General features: G+C 38.4%; 1 protein-coding gene across 1 annotated transcript; it reads left to right on the forward strand.

Annotated features, from left to right (window-relative positions):
• Nucleotides 1-11,717: 11,717 nt before the first annotated feature.
• Nucleotides 11,718-22,050, forward strand: CA3 (carbonic anhydrase 3). The gene is made up of 7 exons (XM_047073784.1): nt 11,718-11,751; nt 12,534-12,731; nt 15,127-15,245; nt 17,029-17,121; nt 18,144-18,206; nt 20,390-20,545; nt 21,931-22,050. The coding sequence occupies exons 1-7, from the start codon at nt 11,718-11,720 to the stop codon at nt 22,048-22,050; spliced, it is 783 nt and encodes a 260-aa protein (XP_046929740.1).
• The last annotated feature ends 4,575 nt before the right edge of the window (nt 22,051-26,625 follow it).

The following is a 26,625-nucleotide window of genomic DNA, read 5'->3' on the forward strand; positions in this document are numbered from 1 at the left end:
GGACACTCTGAACGGGTGACTTTTCAGCTGAAGCCTGAATGATGGGAAAGAGCCTAAGGGAAGAGCACTTTACTTAGAAGACAGAAGCTGAAAGCCTCTGCGGCGAGAAGGAGGTTAGTATATTCTGGGTACACACAGTACATGTGCTGCTGAAGCGAGCACATATTCTGGGCACACACAGGAGAGAGCAATAGTTCAGATGAGAGATGTCTAGGGCTTAGACTGGGATGATAGCAGTGGAAATCGAGACAAGTGAGTAATCTAGAGGCATATTTTGGAAATTGAAATCAAACCCTAGAATGCACTCTATACATAAATGCAATATCTTCAGTGCATCACACACACACACACACACACACACACACACACACAAAGTTTTAGATTTCCATTTCTAGTTCTGTACAATCTCAAGAAATCTTTAACACGTTTCAGTCTTTTATCAGATACTTTTGACTATAAACAATTTCTTTTGCTTAATGGGAGTGAAAGAAATTCTCCTTCAAACAATTCACTTCCTATTAGTTAGAAATTCCCTCTCTCTCTTTCCTCTCTCCCTTCTACCCTCCCTGAATTCCTTCCTTCTTGCTTGCCTGCCTGCCTTTCTTCAACTGTATTTGTTTTATGGCTACTGAGCTAGGTATTGGGCCTATGGTTATAAGCCAAATATATATGTAAAACAGTCCTGGTTTCTGCCTTCATGAAGTTTCATTTAATTGGGAACTAATTCACTCAGGACAAAATTTTTATCTATTTTACATTTCTATGTTTTTTAAGCTAGTTAGTGAATGCTTATTAATACCAGGTAGTATTCCTAAGTACTCTGCATGTGTAATCTTAATGAATCTATAAGACAAACACATTTCCATTCTCCTAGTTCTACTAACGAGGGAGCCCATGCACTGGGACGTTACTGGCCCCAAGTACGTGGCAGAGCTGGAGGCGGCACCCAGGTCTCTGGAAGTCTGAGTTCCAATTGTTAATTTCAACGCTTTGTGGTCTGATTCTATTTTACAACCAATGTACCAAATACATAAATAAAAGCACATGAGTGAACAAACAAAAACTTGCTCTGGCTTAACTACAGAGACCCCCTCTTGCTACAGGTATGCTGGCTCCTGGTCTTCCTCTAGTTGGGAGGAGCCTGGAGAAGTTTATAGCTCCCTCTCTCAGGCTCCTCTGGGCTACTCACATTTCAGATATTGTTTTAAGAGAAGTCATAAGATGGAGGTCACGGGGGGTGGGAGTAGTAGTCAATACCAATGACCTACTAGGTAACCCAAATCTCTAACTGATAACCACTCCTTACTCCCAAGCATGGAGGAAAATAGTTACTTTTCTGCATTTTCATTGTCTTAGTTTAATGGTGATCATGTTGAAATGCAGAATTGAGTTTTGTTTCCTGTTTCTTTCTCATGTGCAGCCATGCAAATTTCACTAATGGTATTATGAACTCCATCTGAGATTTGTAGATTCATCTCATGAAGAAAATGTTTTACTAGAATCATAATAATGCAAATTTATATTTCTCCTTGCTTACCACCTCCAGCTCTACTTCACATCATAGTCAGTGATCTGCAAAGGCAAATCAGGTCATATCCCTCATCAGCATGACACTCTCCAATAACTTGCCATCGCACCAATGTCAAAGATCTACTCTTCACTGTGACCTACGTGACCTGGCCTGTACCATCCTTTCTCACTCCACTTTGCGACACCCTCTCCTCAGATTACTACCCTCCAGCTACAGGGTTCTTGGAGTTTCCTCCACTTGAAGTGCTTTTTCTTGAATTCTTCCAATGGCTTTCCATGCTTTAGTTCTTTTATTTCCCCTCCTCAGGAAACTATTCTACAATTATCACACCTACAGAAGATGCCTCTTTTCCAGTCTCTCCAGTGGATTATTCCTGATAAGCCACATGGTTATTGTCTACTTGCTTTTCATCAGTACCACCCACTCAGTGGGAGCAGTCAGTCTCTCTCTCTTCATCCTTAGTATATCTCCAGTGCCTAGAACAGAGCATGACATGTAGAAAGCATTAAAGATCTGTGTTGAACACATTCTTTAGATATATTTAAAAACCTATTGGATTTTGATAAATATTATTCCATTTGGAATTTATTTGATTTGGTCGGTCAAATATACTAATAAGAACTTCAGAAGTAGTAGTTACTATGATTAGTCACCGATGTCATAGGTTAAAGAACAGTGTTGGACCAGTCACTGAACAAAATAAATACACTTATGCGATGTAATGACTTAAAATTATGGAGTGGAATGTAGTGACTTCAGAAGTTTCTGTCTGGTGGTTGGCATAGAAACCATTTCTGAGAGACAGGATTCATGCTAAGATTTGTGGCACGTCATTTATCTACATGTGTAGTAAAACCTAAATTAAAGATATATGTTCAAATCAAGGTATATTAAATTTGTGAAATATATTATTATAATTTATATTTTCCATGCACTTCCATATTTATATTTATGCAATTTTTATTACTCTATCCTTGTTAAAAGAATAATAAAATTCTTTACAGGACAAGTAATAATGAACAACTCTTTCTAGGTTACCACTACCAAAGAGAGATCCTTTTTTATTTCACTAAATAATGTACCTTAACAAAATCAGCATAGATTTTAGTAACACAACAGTTCAACAATGTGAAAGTGTGAAGAAATGGTTGTTCCTGAATCAGAATTGACGAACTCAGTTTTTTTTTAAGTTCACTTTGGAGCTCATGCCATTTTTTAATTATGGCAAGGGGAGAGTTTGTACAATATCAGACATGCTAAGCTGCCATGTGTTTCTCTCATCACCCTGTCCCCGACTAGGCAGTGCTGCTGGTTGCAATCTGAGTACTGAGCCCCAGGCAACAATGCCCATTACTCACCCTCTCAATCAAATATCAATGTGGGAAGTTTGTGACTTAGGCCAAAGATGAAAAAATCTGACCAGCTGTTCCTCTCAGGCTCAGTTCTGATCCCTGTGTGAAAAAAGAATACCTTAGAAAAGTAATTGTGAGTCTGAATACAATGGTTGCCAAACAAAGAATCTAGTTCTGTTTATTTTGGAAGAGCCATGTGCATCAATCTGGCTGTGAGCAAGGTATTCATATGTGTGCTTCTGTCCAAGAGGGACAGCGAGGTTCATCCATCTCATTTGAATGGAACTTTCTCGGCGTGAATTATTTGTCTTCTCTACCCCTTCCTTGGTATTTTCTGAAAAGAAGAATGTCTTTATGGTCAATAATAAGTGATTACTAACTGTGAAACTGAAAACCAAAAATCTGGTCAGAATGGCCACCCTTGAGGATTCAAGCTCTGATAGTACAGAGGGATAAACTGTCCTAAGAGTTAATGTCAGTAGAACATCGGAGTTTAATGAGGGATTAACTGCAGAGGTGGCAAGATAGATCTTCTCCAAGCAGGAGCAGGACACTCCTGGTCCCCGATCATGTTATTCCCCAACCAACCCATTGTTTTCCCACTGGTTTTTGTCTGCGCTTATGTATCAAGCCTCGATTGAAACTTTCTTGGCCCTACGTGTGGATATATGTTCCAATTTTTCCATGTTGTTGGCATTCATAAATATTAACCAGCAATAATTAGGTTCTCTTTTCTAAAGAGTGAGACATGATCGCTTCTCGGCCTTTTGGCTAAGATCAAGTGTAAAGAGTGAGACATGAAAAGCCTTCATTGCCCTGAGAAAGCAGCTTTGGCTCTTCTATACATTGCAATTCATTTTTACATGACATACAAATACTTTTCATTCAGTTATATTCCATTTTCAATAGGATATTGTGAACAATTAAAATTATAAAAACTAGTTCTGGTTTCTATTAGTAATATTTTGTTTCAAGGTTAAAATATATTGGATCTTACAAGCGAGTTTATTTTAGCGATGTAAATAAAGAATATAAATTCCTTAAAGCCTTTTGAATTCACATGATTCTTCTGATGCATGAAGAAAAGTGCATTTTACTACAGCTAATTCTGATAGGAAACTATAATTCCAGAAGTTTCAATTCTAGTTACACACTAAATTGGTCTAGAGTAAATAAAAATATTTGTTCTAGTATGGAAAAAACCACATTTGTTTTAGACATCAATATTTATATGGATCCTTTTCATCACTTTTTGGTTTATAGAATTTCACATGATTAGCTATTCATCTTGCATTCTGGTTTTCAAGGTCACAGAGAGACCACTTGGTGAGATGTTGAGCTAGCATTTCAGAGAGGATATGTTAAAGATTTTGTCATAAACATACCTCTACGAAAACAAGGTAGATAGCTTATGTACCAGAGCACGCAAAAACAATAGCTCAGTGCTATTTGTAATGGAGTGCTATTTGCTCTCCATTTGGAATTTCCTCCTTCCTAATTTCTGTATTACACAAATGTATTATAATCACCTTGAGGAGTGTGTGGCTGACCATTATGTTCCATAGGTGTGCTCTTCTCTACAGCAATAATAGTTAACTAAGAATGTTTCTGTTTTGAGAAAATTTATGTCAAAATTTCATATTAGTTTTAAGTTATTTAAATATCAAAGGCCAAACTATATGCAGGGATTTCAGGTGATTGCAATTTATGAAATACATTAATATTATATCATAGTAAACAATCATTTCCCCCCCCAAACATCACAAATCAAGAGGATGCATTAGAATGTAAAACAAAGTAAAAAACAACATTATAAAGCTGTATCTAAACAGAAATTACATCTCTTTTACAATGACAAGATAGTCCTTATCATTTAGAGGCAAAATCAGAAGCATCCAAAAAACTTTTTCTAGACAACAGATAACAATTAATCGCACCTTAGTCTTAGGGTATGAGGCGTGTTGAAACACTATTGACAGGACTTTTTGAAAAGCTGTGTGTGATGGCTTACTTGACAGCACTTTTTTTCTTAGTGGAACATAAAATAACAGTTCATCCTAGGGTCAATAGTATCTACATTGGAGGAAATGAAGATATTAAGTAGCCCTTTCCTATAGAAGGAAGTTTACTTTTAAAATACAAAAAAAAAATAATAATAATAAGTGGAAATATAGAGAGATCGGTAGAAGGATACAAACTTTAAGCTGTAAAATGACTAAAGTCCGAGGATCTAATGTGTAACATGGTACAACAGGAGATAAAACTATATTGTATAATTGAAATTCGCTAGGAAAGTAGACTTAAATGTTCTCTCACACACACAAAAGATAAATAGGTGAGGTGATAGATGTGTTAATCAACTAGATGGGAGGAATCCTGTGTCACAATGTATACGTACATCAAGTCATTATGATGGACACTTTAAACAGCGTACAATTTTATTTGTCAATTATCCAGCAATTAGAGCTGAAAAATACTGAAAATTGTGCACTTATGTCAACACAGAATATTTTAAGAGTAGGTTATTTAAATTTCATTATTTATTTGGAAGAAATATAATAAAATAGCTGTGTGGTATATGTTATTAATGCAAAAATTCCTATTAGTCTTGATTACTTATTTTTGGAAAAATAAATACCTAATGATATTAAATATTCAAACAATTGATGCAGATATTTTTTGGCTCTGTTATTCAGAAATTTCATGAAAAGCAGTCTCTAATGTCTTTAAGATGCCATGATTTTAGTTTTATCAAGTTTGTGCCTTACATTTTTTAAAATAATACTTTGCATTTCTTCCTGCATGAAAACCCCACAGCTCTTAAGCATTCATTCCATTAAATTTGTGAAGTGAGAATAATGATAAATGCAAAATGTTAGTTTCAAGTGTGTGTATGTCTATTACTTTGTTTGTTGCTAATAACCAAGTAAAGTGTCCAAGGCAGTTATTATTTTGAAAAGTTATCTGACCAGCCTAGGAGAGCAATGCTTTAAAGCCAGAAGTGGCTAACTAAACAGTATTAAACAGTACCCCGAAATCCACCCCCTAAAATAAATAAAAATAATACCAAAAAAATCAATACAAATCTAACAGCAGCGTGGCCTTGAATTGCAGGGTGGGTGAATTTGGAAGGAAAGGCTAGGCTAGAGCTAAAAAGTAGAGAGGGTAGACTTTTGAAGTCCCCTGAATATCATTTAAAGGAGTTTGAATTTTATTTTTAAAAACTTGTTTATCAAATAGTATACCAGAGAATTGTTAAGCCTTGTAGGAATTATATTTAGTTCTTATTACAGTATTTAGAATTTCAGTTAAATTTGTTATATTAGATTAACACTTTTTGCAAATAATTGGTCACAGGTGGTTAAAAAGGTTTACTTCGACTCCCACCCTGGGAAGGGTGGCCATTAGACTGAGAGGCTCAGAGTAGTTCAAGGAGAAGGTGAATGCTGTGGGTATCAACTTTATCTTCCACCAGTTCATCCTAGTGATGTCTGCGGGTTAGCACCTGTGCTCTGCAATATGCACTGAAAGCACTGTTCATGACCAACAAGGAACAAGGGTTATTTAGAGCAGGTGTCTGCTCAAAGAGAAATTGGATAAAAAGAACAAGGCCAGAGAAGGGTACTAATTTTTCTGAGTCCTAAATACATTGGCCTACACTGTAATAAGTACTTTACTGTATTATCTCATTTAAGCCTCATCAGACTCCTGTAAGGCAAGCATTATTCTCTGTTTCACAGATAAGGTATCTGAGACCAAAAAAATTTGGGCAAACAGCCACCTAAGTGCTATGAAATGGCAAAGCAAAACACAATTCCACTTAAGTTTGCAAGCAAATACTAGATTAAGTTATTGAAAACTAAATTTGACCATCAAAACTTGATCCTAAGAAAGATATCATAAAGTGTAATGAATTTTCTTCTATTTAAGATACTATTACTGCATTTTATTATTTTTTTTATTTAAAATTTTTTTTATTGTTTATTTATTTTTGAGAGAGAGACAGAGAGACAGAACATGAGCAGGGCGGAGAGAGACACACACACACACAGAATCCGAAGCAGGCTCCAGGTTCTGAGCTATCAGCAATAGCCCCATGCTGGGCTTGAACTCACTAGCTGCGAGATCATGACCTGAGCCAAAGTCAGATGCTTAACCAACTCAGCCGCCCAGGAGCCCCGCTATTACTGCATTTTAAAAGAAAAAATTGTATTTAAAAGAAAATAAGTTTATAAACCCTGATCAAACCTCATTACATAGGTTTTGGGGGTCCTCACCTTTGGATTCATGCTCCTCCCTTGCAAATAAAGTAACTATCTCAGATAGATACATTGTTAGTAAGGGACATCAGATGCGACAAGGCTTCCTACAAAGTTGCCATTAACAGCAACCAAAATTTAAGATCCAATCCAAGAGAGTTATTACTGGTGACAAACTCAGGAACTAAGTCTATCATGGTCCTATATAATGTGATGAGCCAAGTTTTCCAATTCTGTTTTTGGGGGAAAAAACAAAACAAAAACAAAAACAAAACATTGTCAGGGAGGAAGGTAAAAGTTATGTTATATGTGAAAATTAAATACATTAATTTAAAATTTTGATTTTTATTAGTCATTTTGGCTTAGCTGAAACTTCCACAATTCAGACACTCCACCCTCCAAAAACTTTTGTTTACCCAAATGATCTTTCTTGGCGGCTCTATTGTCTATCTGCCTGTCACTCTGTTTCTCTTTCACTTTCTATCTCTGACCTTGCTCTTCCTTTCCTTGTATAAGTACATTTTTGGGGGGAGAAAAATCCTACAAGTTGCCCAACACATCAATAATAATGCTGGGAGAAATGCTGTCACTATGCTAGGAAAGAATTTGTAGTTAATCATTGCTGGCTCTTTTTCTGGCATTATTTATCTCTGTGTATTCCTAACAGTTTTCTTTTTAAAGCCATCTCCAGAAATCTCAAAGTCTTTGACACAATTTAAAATGGTTGCACTTGGGGTGTCTGGGTGGCTCAGTTGGTTAGGTGTCCAACTTTGGCTCAGGTCATGATCTTGCGGTTGGTGAGTTCGGTTGGTGAGCTTCAGTCTCGCGTCCCACCTCAGGCTCCGTGCTGACAGCTTGGAGCCTGGAGCCTGCTTGGTATTGTGTCTCCCTCCCTCTCTGCCCTCCCCTTACTTGTGCTTGTCTCTTTTCTCCGAAAAATAAACACTAAAAAAAGTTAACAGAAATTTTTTAAAAAATGATCTCTTTGCACTGTTGACATGGAATTTTGAAATTTACAGGCAAACGTGCTGGAGCAAATCATTTAAGATGAGAATGATTAGTTTGTGGTTTCTGAAAAATACATTATTTTGACATGATTTGATGTTAATTGCTTTAAAATTCCAATTTTTATTAACTTTCTTATAGGAAAATACAATGAAAATGCCAACCATCATTTTTTGAGACGATGACACCTAAACTATTAAATACTTCATTTTGCAAATTCTGCCTAGTGTTTATTTGAATTTATATGGCATTGTGTACAGTCTTTAATTTGTTATTTATTCATTGTGGAGAGTCTTTTATTTTTTTTGATTAATGACAACCCATTTTTTTTATTTTTAAAAATCTTTATTTTATTTATTTTTCTTTCTTTTTTTATTTTAATTTTTTAATTTACATCCTAATTAGCATTAATGCAACAATGATTTCAGGAGTAGATTCCTTAGTGCCCCTTACCCATTTAGCCCATACCCCCTCCCACAACCCCTCCAGTAACCCTCAGTTTGTTCTCCATATTTATGAGTCTCTTCTCTTTTGTCCCCGTCCCTGTTTTTATATTATTTTTGCTTCCCTTCCCTTACGTTCATCTGTTCTGTGTCTTAAAGTCCTCATACGAGTGAAGTCATATGATATTTGATTGACAACCCATTTTTAAAATTTTGTCTATACATAAACAATAACAATATGATGAATTCCTGGATTGTTGGCCTTGCTTGGTATAAAGATTTTATTAAACATTTTATCTGGACCTGAGTAGATATTTATCCAACGAAGATGTTCAAATGGCCAACACACGCATGAAAAGATGCTCAACATCACTACTCCTCAGGGAAATGTAAATCAAAAATGAGCTATTGCTTCACACCAGTCAGAATGGTTAGTATCAAAAAGACAAGAAATAACAAGCGTTAGCGAGGATGTGGAGGAAAGGGAGCTCTTGTGCGCTGTTGGTGGAAATGTGAATAGTGCTGACAATATGGAAAACAGTATGAAGGTTCCTCCAAAAATTTATGATCCAGCAATCCCACTCCTGGGTATTTACCAGAAGAAAAAGAAAACACTAGTTTGAAAAGATATATACCTCTATGTTTACTGAAGCATTATTTACAATAGCCAAGACATGGAAACAAGCTAAGAGTCCATTGACAGATGAATGGATAAAGAAAATGTGGGGTATATACACAATGAAATATTACACAGCCATGAAAGAGAATGAAATCTTGCCATTTGTGACAGCATGATAGACCTAGAGGGTATTATACTAAGTGAAATAAGTCAGACAAAGAAAGACAAATACATACGATTTTACTTATGATGGAATTTAAAAAACAAAACAAATGAACAGACAAAACCAAACAGAAATAGAAAATAAAGCAAATGAACAGACAAAACCAAACAGAAACAGACTCATAAATAGAGAGAACACACCAGTAATTGCTGGTGTGGAGGAAGAGGGGAATGGATGGCTGAAATAGGCTAAGGGGATTAAGAGGTATGCGCTTCCAGTTATAAAATAAATAAATCACAGAATGTAAAGTATAGCATAGGGAATATAGTCACTAATATTGTAATAACTTTATATGGGGACAGTTGGTAACTAGACTCACCAGGGTGATCATTTCATAGTGTATATAAATATCCAATCACTATGTTGTACACCTGAAACTAATATTATATCGTATGTCAACTATACTTCCATAAAAAAATCCACTTTATCTGTATTACCACTGTATCAAATAACATGAAATGTAGTTACCAACTTTTAACTACACATACCAGAAAAAGAGAGATTATGACTTAATGAATTGAAGCAAGATCATAGTTTACTGATACAAATAGTTATGTACTCAATAAGAAATATAAAACACCTCCATTAACTACAAACTATAGCACCACACTATCACAGTAAAGCAGAAGGTTGACCCCAGACAACCCAAATCTGCAGGTTTTCTAATCTAACACTGACATATTTGAGTTCAGAGTCTAAGGGCATTTGCTTTGCTGTTCGCTTAGATTTTCCGAACTATCTCAGTTCTTGATTCCACACTGCTATTGTGTGGATCAAATGATCCCTGGTCACAAAAATACGCCGGGGAGTGACTCCCCTGGCGTCCAGGTTATGAGTGTGGTCAGTCATTCCACATGCCTTGGGGATGAGCTATCTTTACCATGATGAGAGATTTCCTTTTCAAGGTTAGTAATCCCCAAATACAAAATGCTAGCATCAATAAAAGTCAAAGCAAGTAAGGAAATGTATATTGCAACCTTGTTCGAGATAGCACTGAAATTAGTCTTACATCTCTTTGCTGTCTTTTTTGTAAGTAGTATTATTACTGACCTAGAACAAAGAAGAAATTTGACCATATACTCTCAGACTTACAAATATGTAGTACATTGACTTCTTCAATGTAAACCATAACCAGACATTTAAAAATATATCTCTGTGCACATTGGACCTACCAGTTCCATCCTCCTTTCGCCTGGGTCATCATATTCTAAAACAACTTGGGAGGGACAGAGAAAAACAGAAAGCAATTCTGGAAGACTCTCCTCTTCCTTTTCTTCTAATCTTTCATTCTTTCTTGGAGAAGGAGGATCTACATTTTAAACAATATGACTCACTTTATGTTTGTGGCCTTCCAACACTCCAGAATATTCTCGACTTTTCGTGAGCAGAGGTACGGCTCACGGAGTAGGGGTAAATCAGTCCCAGGCTCCTGCTCTGCGTGAACCTAGGATGCAGACCTCTCCCGGATTCCCGGAGCTCTCCGAGATCCAGCCCTCACCGTCCTGCAGACCAAAGGGACTCGCTAGGTTGGGAAATGCTGCCTGGGGCGGTTCCAAAGACGGGGCATTGTAAATATCTTTAAGGATAGCGGAGTTATAGAACCTTCCCTCCGGCCTCTTTCTTCCCATCCTCTGCTCCTAACATTTTACAAGTTGTCTGCAAGGGAGTCAAACACGGGTCAGGCAAACAAACATGTTCTTTCCAGCCACCGTAACCGGATCGCTGGAACGAAACAAACTCCCAGAAGCGTCCACAGACCGCAGCCAGACAACCAGCCTGGGCTAAAAGCAACTTCGAAGTGAGGCTGCAAGCGCTGCTGGGGTGCACATTTTATTTGGTGGCTAAGCACAGTTAGGATACCCCACCTCCCGAAACAACAACAACAAAAAGCCTGCAGGAGGGAGGCAGGGAGGAGGAAACAAAAGTTGCCCGCATTTTTGCACCGCGGCAACGCTAGTTAGAAAGCCCTGCAGCTTTGGGAGACGGAGGGAGAGTTAGCAGAGCCAGGAGCCGCGGTTTCAGGGAGAGGGTAGGGAGGGGGTGGGGGCCTTCGCCCATCTCCCCTCGGAGCCCAACAGCTGTCTAGCTCTTGGAATTCATTGGCTTCCCCCCACCGCGCCTCCCAAATACCACCCCAATCCAGTTTAGCCCCCCGCCCCACCCTCACTGACCTAATAAGGCCATGCAGTGTGTGGGGGACCTATATAAAAGGCGCGGGCTCGCGGGGACTCTGCACGACGCCGGGGAGAGAAGTCAGCTGCGGTCCAGTGCCCACAAAGACGACCATGGCAAAGGAGTGGGGCTACGCCAGCCACAACGGTGAGTCCGAGCAGCCACCCACCCCCTCCCCCCTGTCCCGGGATAGTGCCAAAGGAGCCCCTGGCATTGCATAGAAAGTGGGCAAATCTAGGGAGTGCGTGGGAAACTATGGGAAGAGGGGTTGATGGAAACTAACATTTACAGAGCACTTACGAAGTGCCAAAAGCTGCTGACCCTTTTACCTTTATCTCATTTAGTTCTCCCTGGTATGGAGCCGTTATTACTTCCGTTGGAGGAAACTGAAGTGCAGAGAGAGGCTCCGTAACTTGCTCAAGATCACACTGCCTCTGACTGAGAAGTCAGCCCACGAGAGGTCCAGTTCTGATTGTCCCTTACTCCATGATACTGGGCAAGCACTTTAACCTCTCTTAGCCTGGTGTTGGTTTAAGATCCTTGCTCTGCCTGCTGGCTTCTGCCTAACCCATGGTAAAAGAAATATGGGTGTGCTTTGAAAACCACATGTGGTCACTGTTATTTTATTCCAGCTACATGATAGAAGATGGCATTGGTAAGACATGTGATGAAGTGCATCTCAAAAATAAGCCTTTGAGGCTGTATTCTTGAGCAAGCAGAGGGACTCCTCTGAGTTAAATAGTTTCTAGGTTCACTATTAACAAAACTATGAAAAGGTCTTAAATGCTAAGCCTTGTCTTGCCCAAACTGAAATCCAAGGCCTTTTCATAATCATTGACTAGTGTCCATGTATTTTGCTGGTTTAGTCTATTAGAAAGGGCTCAGAATGTGCCACCAAATAAATCCATGCCCTCAACTTGACTTCCTAGGTCCTGACCACTGGCATGAACTTTATCCAATTGCCAAGGGAGACAACCAGTCGCCCATCGAACTGCATACTAAAGACATCAGGCATGACCCTTCTCTGCTGCCATGGTCAGCATCTTATGATCCTGGCTCTTGCAAGACCATCTTGAACAACGGCAAGACCTGCAGGGTTGTGTTTGATGATACTTATGATAGGTCAAGTAAGTATGGCACTTAGGTAGAGGCACATGGGCATTTTCAATGTCCATATTGGCACAATGAGATTTATGACACAGTAACAGAGTTAGTGGGAAAAGGAACCACTTCATCTCTGAAAATGGAGATGATACTCTGTTTTTCTCTAGTCATGAAGAATTATATTTATGCATTGACTAGGAATGTCACACTCTCTAACCTTGGTCAACTTTGCTGCTGCAAAATGGCCCTTTGCCCAAGCTAAAAGTTGGCAATGCATTCTTGAAATGCAGCTTGATAGGGAGGTGATGGCAATGAGTCCAAATGAGTGTCCTTCAGGCTCTGATGGCCTACACCTAAGGGTTCTTGTGGTTTTTGACCACAGCCTAGAGAGCAAGGCACTCATTCCCAAGTGTGGCCGAGATTCCATCCTACAAAGCAAGGAACATAGCATTTTCTGCCTCTGGGGTGTGTGTGGGGTGGGGGGGGCAATCCAGGGGAGAGAATAAGGTCATTAGATGAGTCTGGAACATTGCCTTCAATGCTTCAGTGGGGTTCGTATAATTAATCCTTTTGGTGAGTGTTTTTGAAGTATCTTACAATTTCGTGAGTAGTGATTTGTGCTGTGTGCAAATGAAAAATCACATGTTTAAAAAACTCTTTATTTCACAACACTATTAAGCAAGTCGGAGAAATAAAAGAAGGTTAATTAGAAATGCTTTATTTCACTGTAAATGAGGTAAGAAAGAATCTAATATTTTGATGACTGATGCACAAAATACATTTTCCTACAACCACATTTGTAAAAAAAAGTTAAAATTATCCTCATTGATTTACATAAATGAGTATTCTCAAAGATGTTATAAAAAGATCATAGTGTCATAATTCCTACCTACCAGAAGGCTCCAAATAAGAAATATCATGGAAATTTGTATTTTCTTAAACAATAATTTCATGTTGCTGTTATTTCTTTCTCCCTTCTCCATTTAAATCAAGTTCCATTCTGAAGGAGAAACGACAAAACTAAACAGTATCTATTATGTTGAACCACATGAAAATACCAATTTTGTAAGCAAAAATGGTGAAATACAGTTCCATATGAGTTATCCTAATAATTGGATTCATGTGTCCAAAAAATAACTGTTGTAGTGCTTGGACAGGAAAAATGCTATGAATCAAACCACTTATTTCTACATGACCAAGCTCACACAAGTCTAGCTCTATTGTTTCAGATTTATATTATGTGGCTTTCAGTGTGCCATTTCAGCACCAATAGTTGGTCAATCCTTTCTAGAATAGCTACTCTCTGAATTCTATTTTGATGTAGCTTATGTTGCTAAATCTTGATTTTAGGATTTTTGCATAGTTTCCAATGACCTGCAGAAAATATTTGAACCTGTAAATCACTCCCCAGGTGAATGAAGTGAGATCAAAGTTAAGTGAAGGGTTGAGGTATTTGGACAACAAACTCAAAAACTAATGTTACCCAGAACTGTCTAGTTTAGCCATCCACCATTGACTAATTCCCGAGAAATTTCTGAATTTTCCATTTTACCTCATTTGAGTAGACACAGTGTGAGTACGGATGAAAGCTCTTGCTTGTAGTCTTAAAGAAGAGTGGAGTTGGAGGCAAGACATGGAGAAGGAATTCACATTTGCTCAGTTATTGGTGTACTTATGGGCACTGTGATGAGCACTTTAAAGTCCTTAATCTCATTTAATCCTCACGGCAGCTCTGAAAGGTTGATATTATTATCACCTTCATAGAGATGCGAAAACAGGTTCAGAGAAGTTTAGCCACTTGCCTGACATCACACAATTAGCTAGGATTTGAACCTACATCTGCCTGCCTCTCAACTGTCATGTTCTTCCCACTGCAATGCAGGACCAACTCGTTTGTCGATAGTCTGCATCCTTATCGCCCATTGTTTGTTTTAATTTTACTGTCATGAATGTTAAATTGATGTTTTAAACATAATAAAATAAGCAAAAAAAAAATAAGACAGAAAAGAGAAATCATTTATTTTGATATATCCCAAGACTTTATTTTGCGAGAACAGACCAGGGTGCTTGAGAACAGTAGCAGACTGAATTTTGCCCAGCAAACTTTGTCTATAAGAACACTTGTTTAAAGTAAAACTCTGTAGGGGCGCCTGGGTGGCTCAGTCGGTTGGGCATCCGACTTCGGCTCAGGTCATGATCTCACGGTTTGTGAGTTCAAGCCCCGAGTCGGGCTCTGTGCTGACAGCTCAGAGCCTGGAGCCTGTTTCGGATTCTGTCTCCCCCCTCTCTGTGCCCCTCCCCTGCTCCTGCTCTGTCTCCGTCTCTCTCAAAAAATAAATAAACATTAAAAAAAAATTAAAGTAAAACTCTGTAAAAGAAGCATGAGTTCGCTGTTGACATAGCTTCTCTGAATCACAGTGCTGAGGGGTGGTCCTCTCACTGGACCCTACCGGCTTCGTCAATTTCATCTTCACTGGGGCACCTCGGATGACCACGGCTCCGAGCACTCTGTGGATGGAGTCAAGTATGCTGCGGAGGTAGGAGGAACTGCTATGGTCCACTCTGGTCACAAAGTGAAACCTGCCAAGTGAAAATTAACAACAAAATAGTATCCGCTACTCTTCCTTCAAGCCCGTAGTTGTGAAAAAGAGCTGTAGTAGTTTTAGCATAAGCTGAAGTCGCTACATATTCTAGGCTAGATGGCTAAGAGAAGATGGGTTATGTCATGCATGAAAATTTTCAAGGTTATATTGAGAAATTGGATAGCAGTTTAAAAAAAAGCCAAGGTACTGAATGGAACAGAAAAGATAAGGATAGCTAGCATTTATTATGTGCTTACAAGTATTTACTTATGTGATCCCCTCAGCAACTCTATGGGATAGGTTACAGATGAGGAAACTGAGGCACAGAAAAGCTACATAACAAAGTTACATGGCTGGTGAGTGTTAAACCTGGCACTCTACCTTATGTAGATTGGCAACACAGTTTATCATCTTGTCCAGGGCCCTAAGCTGCCTCTTCTGTAAGAATGTAGTGCTCTAAAAATAGCATTTAGTAATTCTGGCTAATGTTAATGTTCTAGTCTCTTAATGAAGGGTGTGCATATATGTGTGTGTATATATATATACATACATATATATGTATATATTTATATATATGTATATATATACATATATATGTATATATTTGTATATACACACATAAATAGATGAATAGATAGAAACACATACACATACAATTTAATATGAGCAAATACTACTTCTTGGTTAATCCATTAAGGAAAAGCCTGATTTGTAGTTCAGATCAAGGCATCAAATTACAAGGAAGAAGACAAACCTCCTGCATTTTGTTTTTATAAAGCTAAGCCTGGAAGGGGTAGTGACACATGCACTGGAGGTGAGGAGCATTCAGTTTTTACTGCCGCACTCTTTTTAGTGGTAGGTTCTGGTCAACACGGGAGCTGGGGCAGGAACCTTGGAGGCGCTTGTGGACACGGTCTTAGGCAGCATCATTAGTGCTTAATTGCTGGCTAAACTAAACTCTAGGAGACCCAAAGTACACTTCACTATGATCGTTACACTGCTCTACAGTCCGTCTAGAAAGCCATGACAAGATAAATAATTAAGGCTGCCTTCTAGACACCTTCCCCCTGAAAATGGGAAAGTTTAGTAAATTTCTTACAACCTTGGGCAAGGCTTGCAGTTTGGCCTTTATACATGGGTTTATCTCAACGCTTTTGATCTTGAATATAGTATCTTTAACTGCTGTGAACTGCTGTATTCTCTTTCCATTCTGTGTAACTGAATATGGGAAATTTGACTAATTTAATTGGTGCCTATGTTCTAAATTAAGATAAGGTTACCACCAGGTTGTTGAGCACTGGATGCTAAAAGGAGGTAGATATAAAAATGCCCAAGAATTTTCCTACTGTTTGTCCCCTGCTACTTCCCTATTAATTCTAACTCTAGAATGTTAGCAGCTTCTTGCTTATAGTTGTACGTTTCACTGTTTCATTTGGTTAGAAAAAGGAGCAATTAAATGTTGTACAAAACTAAAATATTTTGAATTAGTTTAACAAAAGTTCAACTTTCACTGATAGCTTATTACAAAGTTCTCGATCTACTTATAATAATTTTATACAGTTCTTCTTTAAACCATTAAAAATTTCACCAAAATGTTGCATGTCAATATTTAGAATTCTATCAACTTCTGTAAGAGTGTTCAACAACTTTAGACTACAATTGGGTTTATTTTGAATAATTTTATACATATTTCTTTACTCTAGAAAATTTCCTCCTAACCTATATTGTATCATTGCAGCTTCATTTGGTTCACTGGAATCCAAAGTATAACACTTTTGGAGAAGCTCTCAAGCAGCCTGATGGGATAGCTGTGGTTGGCATTTTTCTGAAGGTAAGGTAAAAATTGGCCACCTTTTTCTTCCATAATTTAGTTCCTTACCAGTGGTTAAGGTAGCATGCGATCCATGCCTTCCTTTTATTTAGAGAGAGAGGAATGAATGTCATTATTCATTCAACTAATCAAGATATTTCTGCTAAGATCAGCTCAAATTATTTAGCTCTCCTTTAAACATGTTTCTTTTGTCATTCTTTAGTAACCCTAACACTTCTAAATTCTTTCAAGAATGAATGTGTGTGTGTGTGTGTGTGTGTAAGGGTAATGGAGACAGAGCCTTGGAAGGAGCTTATTATGGTGGTGGGGAGAGAAAAACAGTATTGTTCATTATCCTTTCCCGTTACTCTATTTCAATCACACTGGAAACCAGAAAAGCCAATGTTGGGAACCACTGTGATGCCAAGTCCCTGGCTGGACATCCCCTCGGCCTAGGGAAGCCACCACTCACATGATCCCAGGCTAAGATAGCACACGGAATGTGTGTGTTGTTGGGCCAACTTTGGTTTAAAGTGGACTTAGTGTCATTAACACTATGAATTTAGTAGTAACATAATCTAGATTTTAAGCCAGAGGTGAAAATCTAGCTTCTTTCTTTTTGAATGACCTAATTTGTTTTATGTCCTGAACTCATTGGGTCATTTTCAGTGATTGAATGCAACACAACAGGAAGTGGAGTAGGTCTGAATTAAAAGACAATAAGTTTAGTTTTACATAGGTCAAGTCCATTCCAGCTCTAATTCTATATATATAAAAAAGAGAAGAATGACTTCAGAGAAGGTCAAGGACATCATGTGATTTTGTGGTTTTGTACTTCAGAGGCCTGGTGTCTAAGTTTAGTTCAAAAAATATATACCCTAACATCTTGGGGGAGAAATAAACTTATGTTTTTGCTTAGTACAAGATATTCTGGCAGATCTATAAACACTAGTTGCAGATGGATGGATCACAGTCAGTGTTCAAGACAATCATAGATTATGGAGAAGGGAAAATATAATTATTGGTTTCCTATTTTCTTACAGATAGGACGTGAGAAAGGCGAATTCCAGCTGTTCCTTGACGCACTGGACAAAGTTAAGACAAAGGTGAAAATAAATCATATTCTCTCCTAGAACATAAAGCGGGGAATGTCAATTTTTATTTTTACATTTTCTTTATTTTTAAAAAAATTAAAAAAAAAATTTTTTTAACGTTTATTTATTTTTGAGACAGAGAGAGACAGAGCATGAACGGGGGTGGGTCAGAGAGAGGGAGACACAGAATCTGAAACAGTCTCCAGGCTCTAGGCTGTCAGCACAGACCCGATGCAGGGCTCGAACTCACAGACCGCGAGATCATGACCTGAGCCGAAGTTGGCCGCTTAACCGACTGAGCCACCCAGGCGCCCCTTAAAAAATTTTTTAATGTTTATTTATTTTTGAGAGAGAGATACACAGAGTGTGAGCAGGGGAGGGTCAGAGAGAGAGACACACACAGAATCTAAAGCAGGCTCCAGGCTCTGAGTTGTCAGCACAGAGCCCGACGTAGGGCTTGAACTCACAAACAGTGAGATCAGACCTGAGCTGAAGTCAGACGCTTAACTGCTTAACTGACTGAGCCACTCAGGTGCTCCTATTTTTACATTTTCAAGTGTATTTGTTTCACTTAAAATCTGTTACTAAGTTTGATGAATATGCTAAGTATATGTATACAAACAAATGCTATTGTATTCGTATGGTTTATAATTTTTAGAGCAATTTCACATATATCAGACTATTTAATTTTCATAGTCTGTCAGATGACATTTTTTTTTGTATCCCAACAAATTTTTTTTTTATTTATTTTTTTGTATATATGAAATTTATTGACAAATTGGTTTCCATACAACACCCAGCGCTCATCCCAAAAGGTGCCCTCCTCAATACCCATCACCCACCCTCCCCTCCCTCCCACCCCCCATCAACCCTCAGTTTGTTCTCAGTTTTTAACAGTCTCTTATGCTTTGGCTCTCTCCCACTCTAACGTCCTTTTTTTTTTTTTTTTCCTTCCCCTCCCCCATGGGTTCCTGTTAAGTTTCTCAGGATCCACATAAGAGTGAAACCATATGGTATCTGTCTTTCTCTGTATGGCTTATTTCACTTAGCATCACACTCTCCAGTTCCATCCACGTTGCTACAAAAGGCCATATTTCATTTTTTCTCATTGCTACGTAGTATTCCATTGTGTATATAAACCACAATTTCTTTATCCATTCATCAGTTGATGGACATTTAGGCTCTTTCCATAATTTGGCTATTGTTGAGAGTGCTGCTATGAACATTGGGGTACAAGTGCCCCTATGCATCAGTACTCCTGTATCCCTTGGGTAAATTCCTAGCAGTGCTATTGCTGGGTCATAGGGTAGGTCTATTTTTAATTTTCTGAGGAACCTCCACACTGCTTTCCAGAGCGGCTGCACCAATTTGCATTCCCACCAACAGTGCAAGAGGGTTCCCGTTTCTCCACATCCTCTCCAGCATCTATAGTCTCCTGATTTGTTCATTTTGGCCACTCTGACTGGCGTGAGGTGATACCTGAGTGTGGTTTTGATTTGTATTTCCCTGATGAGGAGCGACGCTGAACATCTTTTCATGTGCCTGTTGGCCATCAGATGACATTTTTTAATGAAGTAAATGTAAGAGAAGTTGAATGGTCAACCCCTGCCCTCAACACACACACACACACACACACACACACACACACATATGCATGCATAAATGCACACACTTAGAGAAGTACTAAATATTTGGGTTTTGGTTTTGCCCTTTCTCTCTTGGGCGACACCTATACATTTTAAATCTTAACAGTGGACTCTTCTAATTAACAGATTCATTTTAATTGCCTTTGGAATTGTTCTAATAAAATGCTTTTAAGTTTTATCACCGCAGAAAGTATTCTGAGTATATTCAAGGGAGCCTGGTTTTTATTTAGCATTGTGAACCTAAACATTAACTTATATGAAATATTTTTACTGTGGTTACATGTGAGTTTTCTTCCTTTTCTTGAGAAATGATAGAATTATAGTTCTACTGACAGTTAATAGGGAATAAAATGTTACAATGACTATGTCAAAGTCATAACATAAACCAGCTTCCCCCCTCTGACCTTTATTTCTAAAAGTCATGAACTTTGCTTAACAGTACCATTTTTTCCATTGCATTTGAAATCCATTCTCACAAAATGGTGAAACCCTTGGGGTGGGCGGTGTGGGTGCACCTGCTCACTGAGCCTGCGCCCTCCTCTTTCCCAGGGCAAGGAGGCTCCCTTCACAAATTTCGACCCGTCCTGCCTGTTCCCCGCCTGCCGGGACTACTGGACCTACCACGGCTCCTTCACCACGCCGCCCTGTGAGGAGTGCATTGTGTGGCTCCTGCTGAAGGAGCCTATGACCGTGAGCTCTGACCAGGTAAGCTGCCGCCACGAGTGGAGCCTTGAGGACACACGGACTTACAGAGCCACTTACATTGGCTGTATAAGACATAGATGCTAAATGGAAAATGTACAGCTGCTAAAGGGATGCTTACAAAACAGCTATACGACTAGAGACCTCATAGTTTGCCCTGGTTAATTACAGTCAGCTTCTTCAGCTTTCTAAAACTTGGCTTCCAAAAGTACCAGGATAAATGCCGATGATGTAAAGGTGGCTGTGATAATGAACGATGACTGGATTCATGCTCTAGAAACTCTTTAGGGTTTAGATTATCAATATGAGTTAGCCTTTGTTAATTTGGAGGCCCCTCAAATACTAAGCACTGGTTAGGAGATTGTAAATACAGGCTTGGGGAAAAGGATACTAATGGAAGGGATTTAACATCCTTGTGACATGTATATGGTTTTTCCAATTCTACAGACAAGTAAGTTGTGGCTCAGAAAGGTTAAATTGTTAGCCCAGGATCACACAGCCAAGTGCAAGAGCTGAGAGTCAGCTCTGGTCTGTCTGCTTCCAATACGCCTTGACCCCTTTCCACGGCCTTTCTTCTTAGTGTCCGTCTAATCAATGTCCTTGCCACATTTATCAGAGAGACTTTCAAGGAAAGATTGTTTAGGAAGAAATATGTAACCAGGGTTATGGAGAACAGATTAAAGCAAATGGGCAACACAGAAACTCACACCCTAGATCATGAATGTCTAATAGTGAAGTATTTACCAGTATGTCTCCCTTACTTAAGACAGTTTTCATAATTCTGCCAGTTACAGACTCAAGTATATATGATAATTTTTTAATGAAAAGATTAGATTTAATGGTCAGGTTCACTCATGTACATATTTTGAAAGAGGAATGCAATTTTCTTAAGGAGAAAGCTAAAAACATTTTTTTGGGTAGAAATGTAGCATACAGAAGATAATTTCCTAAATTTTTCTTCCTCTTATAAGAAAAAAAATTAGTTTTAATTATAGTGTGACTAATTTTTTTTCTGTTTTTAAAAAATGTACTCCATAAACTTCTACAATGAAGGTCCATTAACTTCTTATTTGCACTGAATTGTCATCCCCTCCTACATAAAGCATATGCTTCATACTGACCCCTTATATTTAAATAATTGTTTCTGAATTCGAAGGAAAACACTTTGACGAGAGGGCATGGTGATCTATACAGAATGAAGAAAAGTGTTATTACAAATAGAGAAAGACCTTATATTACTCAGGAACTGGTAACCAAATAACTCTGGACCAACAGGTTTCGTGGTTTCCTTGTCTTGTTTGAAAAGCCAGACTTTCCCGACTGTCACATGTGGAATGTGTGCACTTGGCCAGAATGTCGTGCTGACAGTCTCCCCTTGCCCCTTGCAGATGGCAAAGCTGAGGAGCCTCTTCTCCAGCGCTGAGAATGAGCCCCCAGTGCCCCTGGTGGGGAATTGGCGCCCTCCACAGCCTATCAAGGGCAGGGTGGTGAGAGCCTCCTTCAAATGAGGCTGCTGGAGCTTGCCCTCTTCAGGAAAGGAAACCTGCCATTGGAGAGCTTGGTTCCTTGTCTCCTTTTGGTGCTCCTTACTCCAAGTATATTTCAGTTTTCCACACTCATAGAGCAATGAATACAAGAGTGTAATACCAAGAAACCAGCTCCTTTGACAAGATGTAACATGAACGCATTTGGCCTTTGTAATAGTCATCTTTCCTATGAAAGTAGCATTTCTAATAAGGTTTCAAAGAAGAAGAAACAGGTGGAGGAGTAAAGATCTGGAAAAATGGGTATTTGACACTATTTTTCTGTCATCTTAAATTTCACAGAACTTCAGTTTTACTATTGTCATATTGTGAGTTGTCCATCTTAAAGAAGTAAGGAGTAATTTTATATGTAGGAGTAGATGTGTATGAGGATCACATAGCAACTAAGCATAAGCCAGAAATTAAACTACTATGGACGCAAACAATTGAAATGATGCCTTTTAAACCTTAAATAAAACCAACAAGAGGCCCATCATTTATTACAGTTTTAGCTGCTGTAAAGATTATCTGGTTTTGAATATCAATGAAAGGAAAACACATTCAACTGGGCGTTTTAAAAAGTTTGATCTAGTATTTGAATTTCTTCTTCACAAAGGTGGCTGACTTTATCCTAATATTTTTCTTTACCTGAAGGAGGGCCATTTATTTTTAATTTTACTACTTTCTCTTTGCATGCTTATTAAAATAAAAATTGCCTCTGGTATCTTTCTAATTTGAGGGTGGAACAAGAATTCCTAGAACACAAAGGAGTGAATGACTGCACTTGAGGTAAAAGCAGTTGTACTGATCATCAAAACTAATAAAGATGTGAATAAAAAAAATTGTGTTGTGTTTTTTAATGAAGAAAGGGGTCATAAATGACAGAAACGGACTAAAACTAAGAATGGCAAACTTTGTAACTCTGTTTTTTATAATGGAAGGGTGATGACAGCAGAGTTAGGTTCTGATTTGAGTTGGATGTTACATCCCTCACAGAGTGGCTAAGAATCAGTGAGGGCCTTTGGAGAAAACTGCAGACCAGAAGAGGAATGTGTGACCATATATTTGAGGATGTGGAATAGTTTCCAGAAGCCTCAAAGTTGGTTTAGGATTCTGGGGTCCAGGCCAGTACCATGGTTGCTGCTAAGAGGAATGGAATCAAATCAGACAGTAGCTTTTATGTCCTTTTTTTTTTTAATGCTTATTTATTTTTGAGAGAGAGTGAGATAGAGTGCAAGGAGGGGAGGGGTAGAGAGGGAGGAGACACAGAATCTGAAGCAGGCTCCAGGCTCCAAGCTGTCAGCGCAGAGCCCAACGCGGGGCTTGAACCCACGAACTGTGAGATCATGACTTGAGCCAAAGTTGGATGCTTAACCGACTGAGCCACTCAAGTGCCCCTATGTCCTTATTTTTTTTAATGGACACTGGGATGGCACTAATCTAATGCTACAAAAGTCCATACATTGAGATCTTCAAAGCATTTAATATATTTAGGCATAAAGTCTAGTCTTGCAGTTAGTGGCTTTGATATATCTTTCATCACATCACTGGCTAATATGTTGACTTACATTAGAAAATTATAGCAATAATTTAATCACCGTAAGGAATGAAAATAGTATTGGATCAGGAGAGTCTTGTGATGTTGGAAGTCAAAGTCCCAGGAGACTAAAGTTATTTAATAGATTACCACTTGGGTGAAGCAAAACCAGGTTGGTCAGTGCAAACTGGATGTGTTAATTAAATCCCTTGAAATTAGGAGGTGTGGAGTTTTTATCAATTAGTGGTAATATGCAAGCTGATTCTCTCAGGATACTTAGTAATGTTTAAAGCACTGTAAAAATGCACCCAGAATACACTCTATGTAGGGGAGGAATATATAACTTCATACCAGCTACAGGGGTCCTTATTCAAGAACACTGGCTAAATAAGGCTGGAACTGTTCTAAGGGAAAATGTCCAATCAAGAGAGGCTATCTCCCTAGATGGTGAGTTCCATGGGGGCGCAGATGTGAGTCTTACAAACTAATGTTCCCCTTATTGCCTGGCAGTGTGCCTGACACTTCACAAGCATTCAATAAATATTTGGTGAATAAATGATGTCATGAACCTAGATGACCCCAGGACAAACACTCATCTTCTTGAACAACCCATTACTGTACATGATTAAGACTAATGCAGGCTTTTGCTCATCTTTGTTGAGAGCTCCTTGGAAAATGATCTCTTTAGCTTCAGGTGACAACTTCCCAGTTGGAACATATTCCGCTCCCCTGTCCCCAATCTGAGTCATTGCCAATGCTCACAATTATCATCCAACTTAAAACTTCAGCTTTCTCTCTGCGCTCAAAATGCTAAGTTATACATGTTCATTAGAATATTGAAACCACACTACGTCCTTATACAGCGTATGGATCATTTTCATGGTCACGCATAGGCTTCCAAACAGTTGCATTTTAGGCACACACAACCTACAGAGGGGATGTGGCAGGAGCTGTAGTGAATATATCTCAGCATCTGCCAACTTTTGTTCTTCAGTGTGTAATCGTAGATATTTTTAAACTTCAACAGAAACTACTTTGAATTAAGTGTGTCATAATATTCAGATAGTTATATCCTTAGAAGTCTGTGAATGGTGCATAATCAACAAGAAGTTAGTAAGTATAGGGACTGTTGAGAGTGAAAATATATTATATAATATATAATATAACATATGTTATATAAATTATAATCCTAACCCTTTAATTGGGAGACAATATACTTATGAAGAGGTAAATATTCATGACCATTGATCCAAATCTATTTATGTGCAGTGAATATTTATGTAGATGAATGGGAAGTATTCTACATAGAACATGTAAAACTTCAGGTTTCAGTGTCTAACTATCCTCGTTTATGCAATTAAATAAATATGAGTGAAATTGATCAACTATAAACCGACTTGGTCACATGTGAAAAATTAGTGACATTCATAAGAATTGGCATAAATAAAATTGTTCCTTTATTTTTATTATTTTTTTTTTTTTAATTTTTGGGACAGAGAGAGACAGAGCATGAACGGGGGAGGGGCAGAGAGAGAGGGAGACACAGAATCGGAAACAGGCTCCAGGCTCCGAGCCATCAGCCCAGAGCCTGATGCGGGGCTCGAACTCACGGACCGCGAGATTGTGACCGGGCTGAAGTCGGACGCTTAACCGACCGCGCCACCCAGGCGCCCCTAAAATTGTTCCTTTAATGTTTACTTATTTATTTTTGAGAGAGAGAAGAGAGGAGACGGTAGAAAGAGAGAGAATCCCAACGAGGCACCACACTGTCAGCGCAGAGCCCCATATGGGGCTCAAACCCAGGAACCATGAGATTGTGACCTGAGCTGAAATCAAGAGTCAGATGTTTAACCAACTGAGCTACCCAGGAAGCCCACAAATAAAATTATTCTAGAAGAATACATATAGTCCCAAATCAAATCATAGACAGCACATAAACAAAATTAGATTTTAGCTTCTCTTCTCACTTCCTCTTATTTGATATTAAAGAGGAACTCTGGACATGAGCCAAAATATTATTTCAGTAGAGGAAGAAGAAGTGAGAAGAGGTAAGGAAGAAAATGAAAACTGTAATATTTTTGCCATTTAATACATAATAATTTAATGATTTTTATTTTTTTTAAGTTTATTTATTTTTGAGAGAGAGAGAGAGAGAGAGAAGGTGCTGACAGAGAGGGGGAGAGAATCCAAAGCAGGAGGCTTGGTGATGTCAGGGCAGAGACCAACACGGGGTTCGATTTCACAAACTGTGAGATCATGACCTGAGCCAAAATCAAGAGTCAGAGGCTTAACCGACTGAGCCACCCAGGCGTCCTTGAAAATTTAATGATTTTTAAAAAAAACTACCCCTAAGGTAGCACTTACAGATTTAAAATGCAAATGAGAAGGCAAAATCATGTTTGTATTTAATTCTCATTTGGGTCACTAGATGGCAGCAAAACAACGAACAAACACGACTATGAAATGAGAAGCCTTGCTGTTGGTTGCCGAGCAATGAGGGGTTTTGTTTGTTTGTTTGTTTTTGCTTTGTTTAGTTTTGTTTTAAATCCTGAACACTCCTTTTCCTTTTCTCAAATGTTTAATGTGAACCATTCGTATCTATCTACAAAAGATGGTGAGAGATTCTTATTTTTGAGAAATTTAATAGTCACAAGTGAGGCCTAAGAGATTAAAGGCTGTAGTTGTTGAATCAAAACTTAAACACAGACATTTTACAGCCCTGTTCAGTCTTCTGGAGGCCTCGGTGCACGTCATATGACACTTGCTGGATATGTGTTCTCAGGCAAGTTCATTTCTCTGGCCTCAGTCTCCTCATCTGTGAGTAGGAATGATAATGGTACTTATTCAGGGAGTTTTTTAAGGAATTAAGTGAGTTAGTACCTATAACTTGTTAGAATGATAATTGTAGCATGTAATAAAACCCTAAGTAGGGTCTAATTATTCTCTTCTATAAATTAATTTTTCTTCAACCAGGAAAAAGAAATATGGCTTATTCAATACCTAAAATAATGTTTTTCTTTATG

The sequence above is a fragment of the Lynx rufus genome, unplaced genomic scaffold (genome assembly GCF_022079265.1).
Source record: "Lynx rufus isolate CCGP_SWC_20201006 ecotype Redwood Valley unplaced genomic scaffold, mLynRuf1.p SCAF_12, whole genome shotgun sequence".
Lineage (NCBI taxonomy): Eukaryota > Metazoa > Chordata > Mammalia > Carnivora > Felidae > Lynx > Lynx rufus.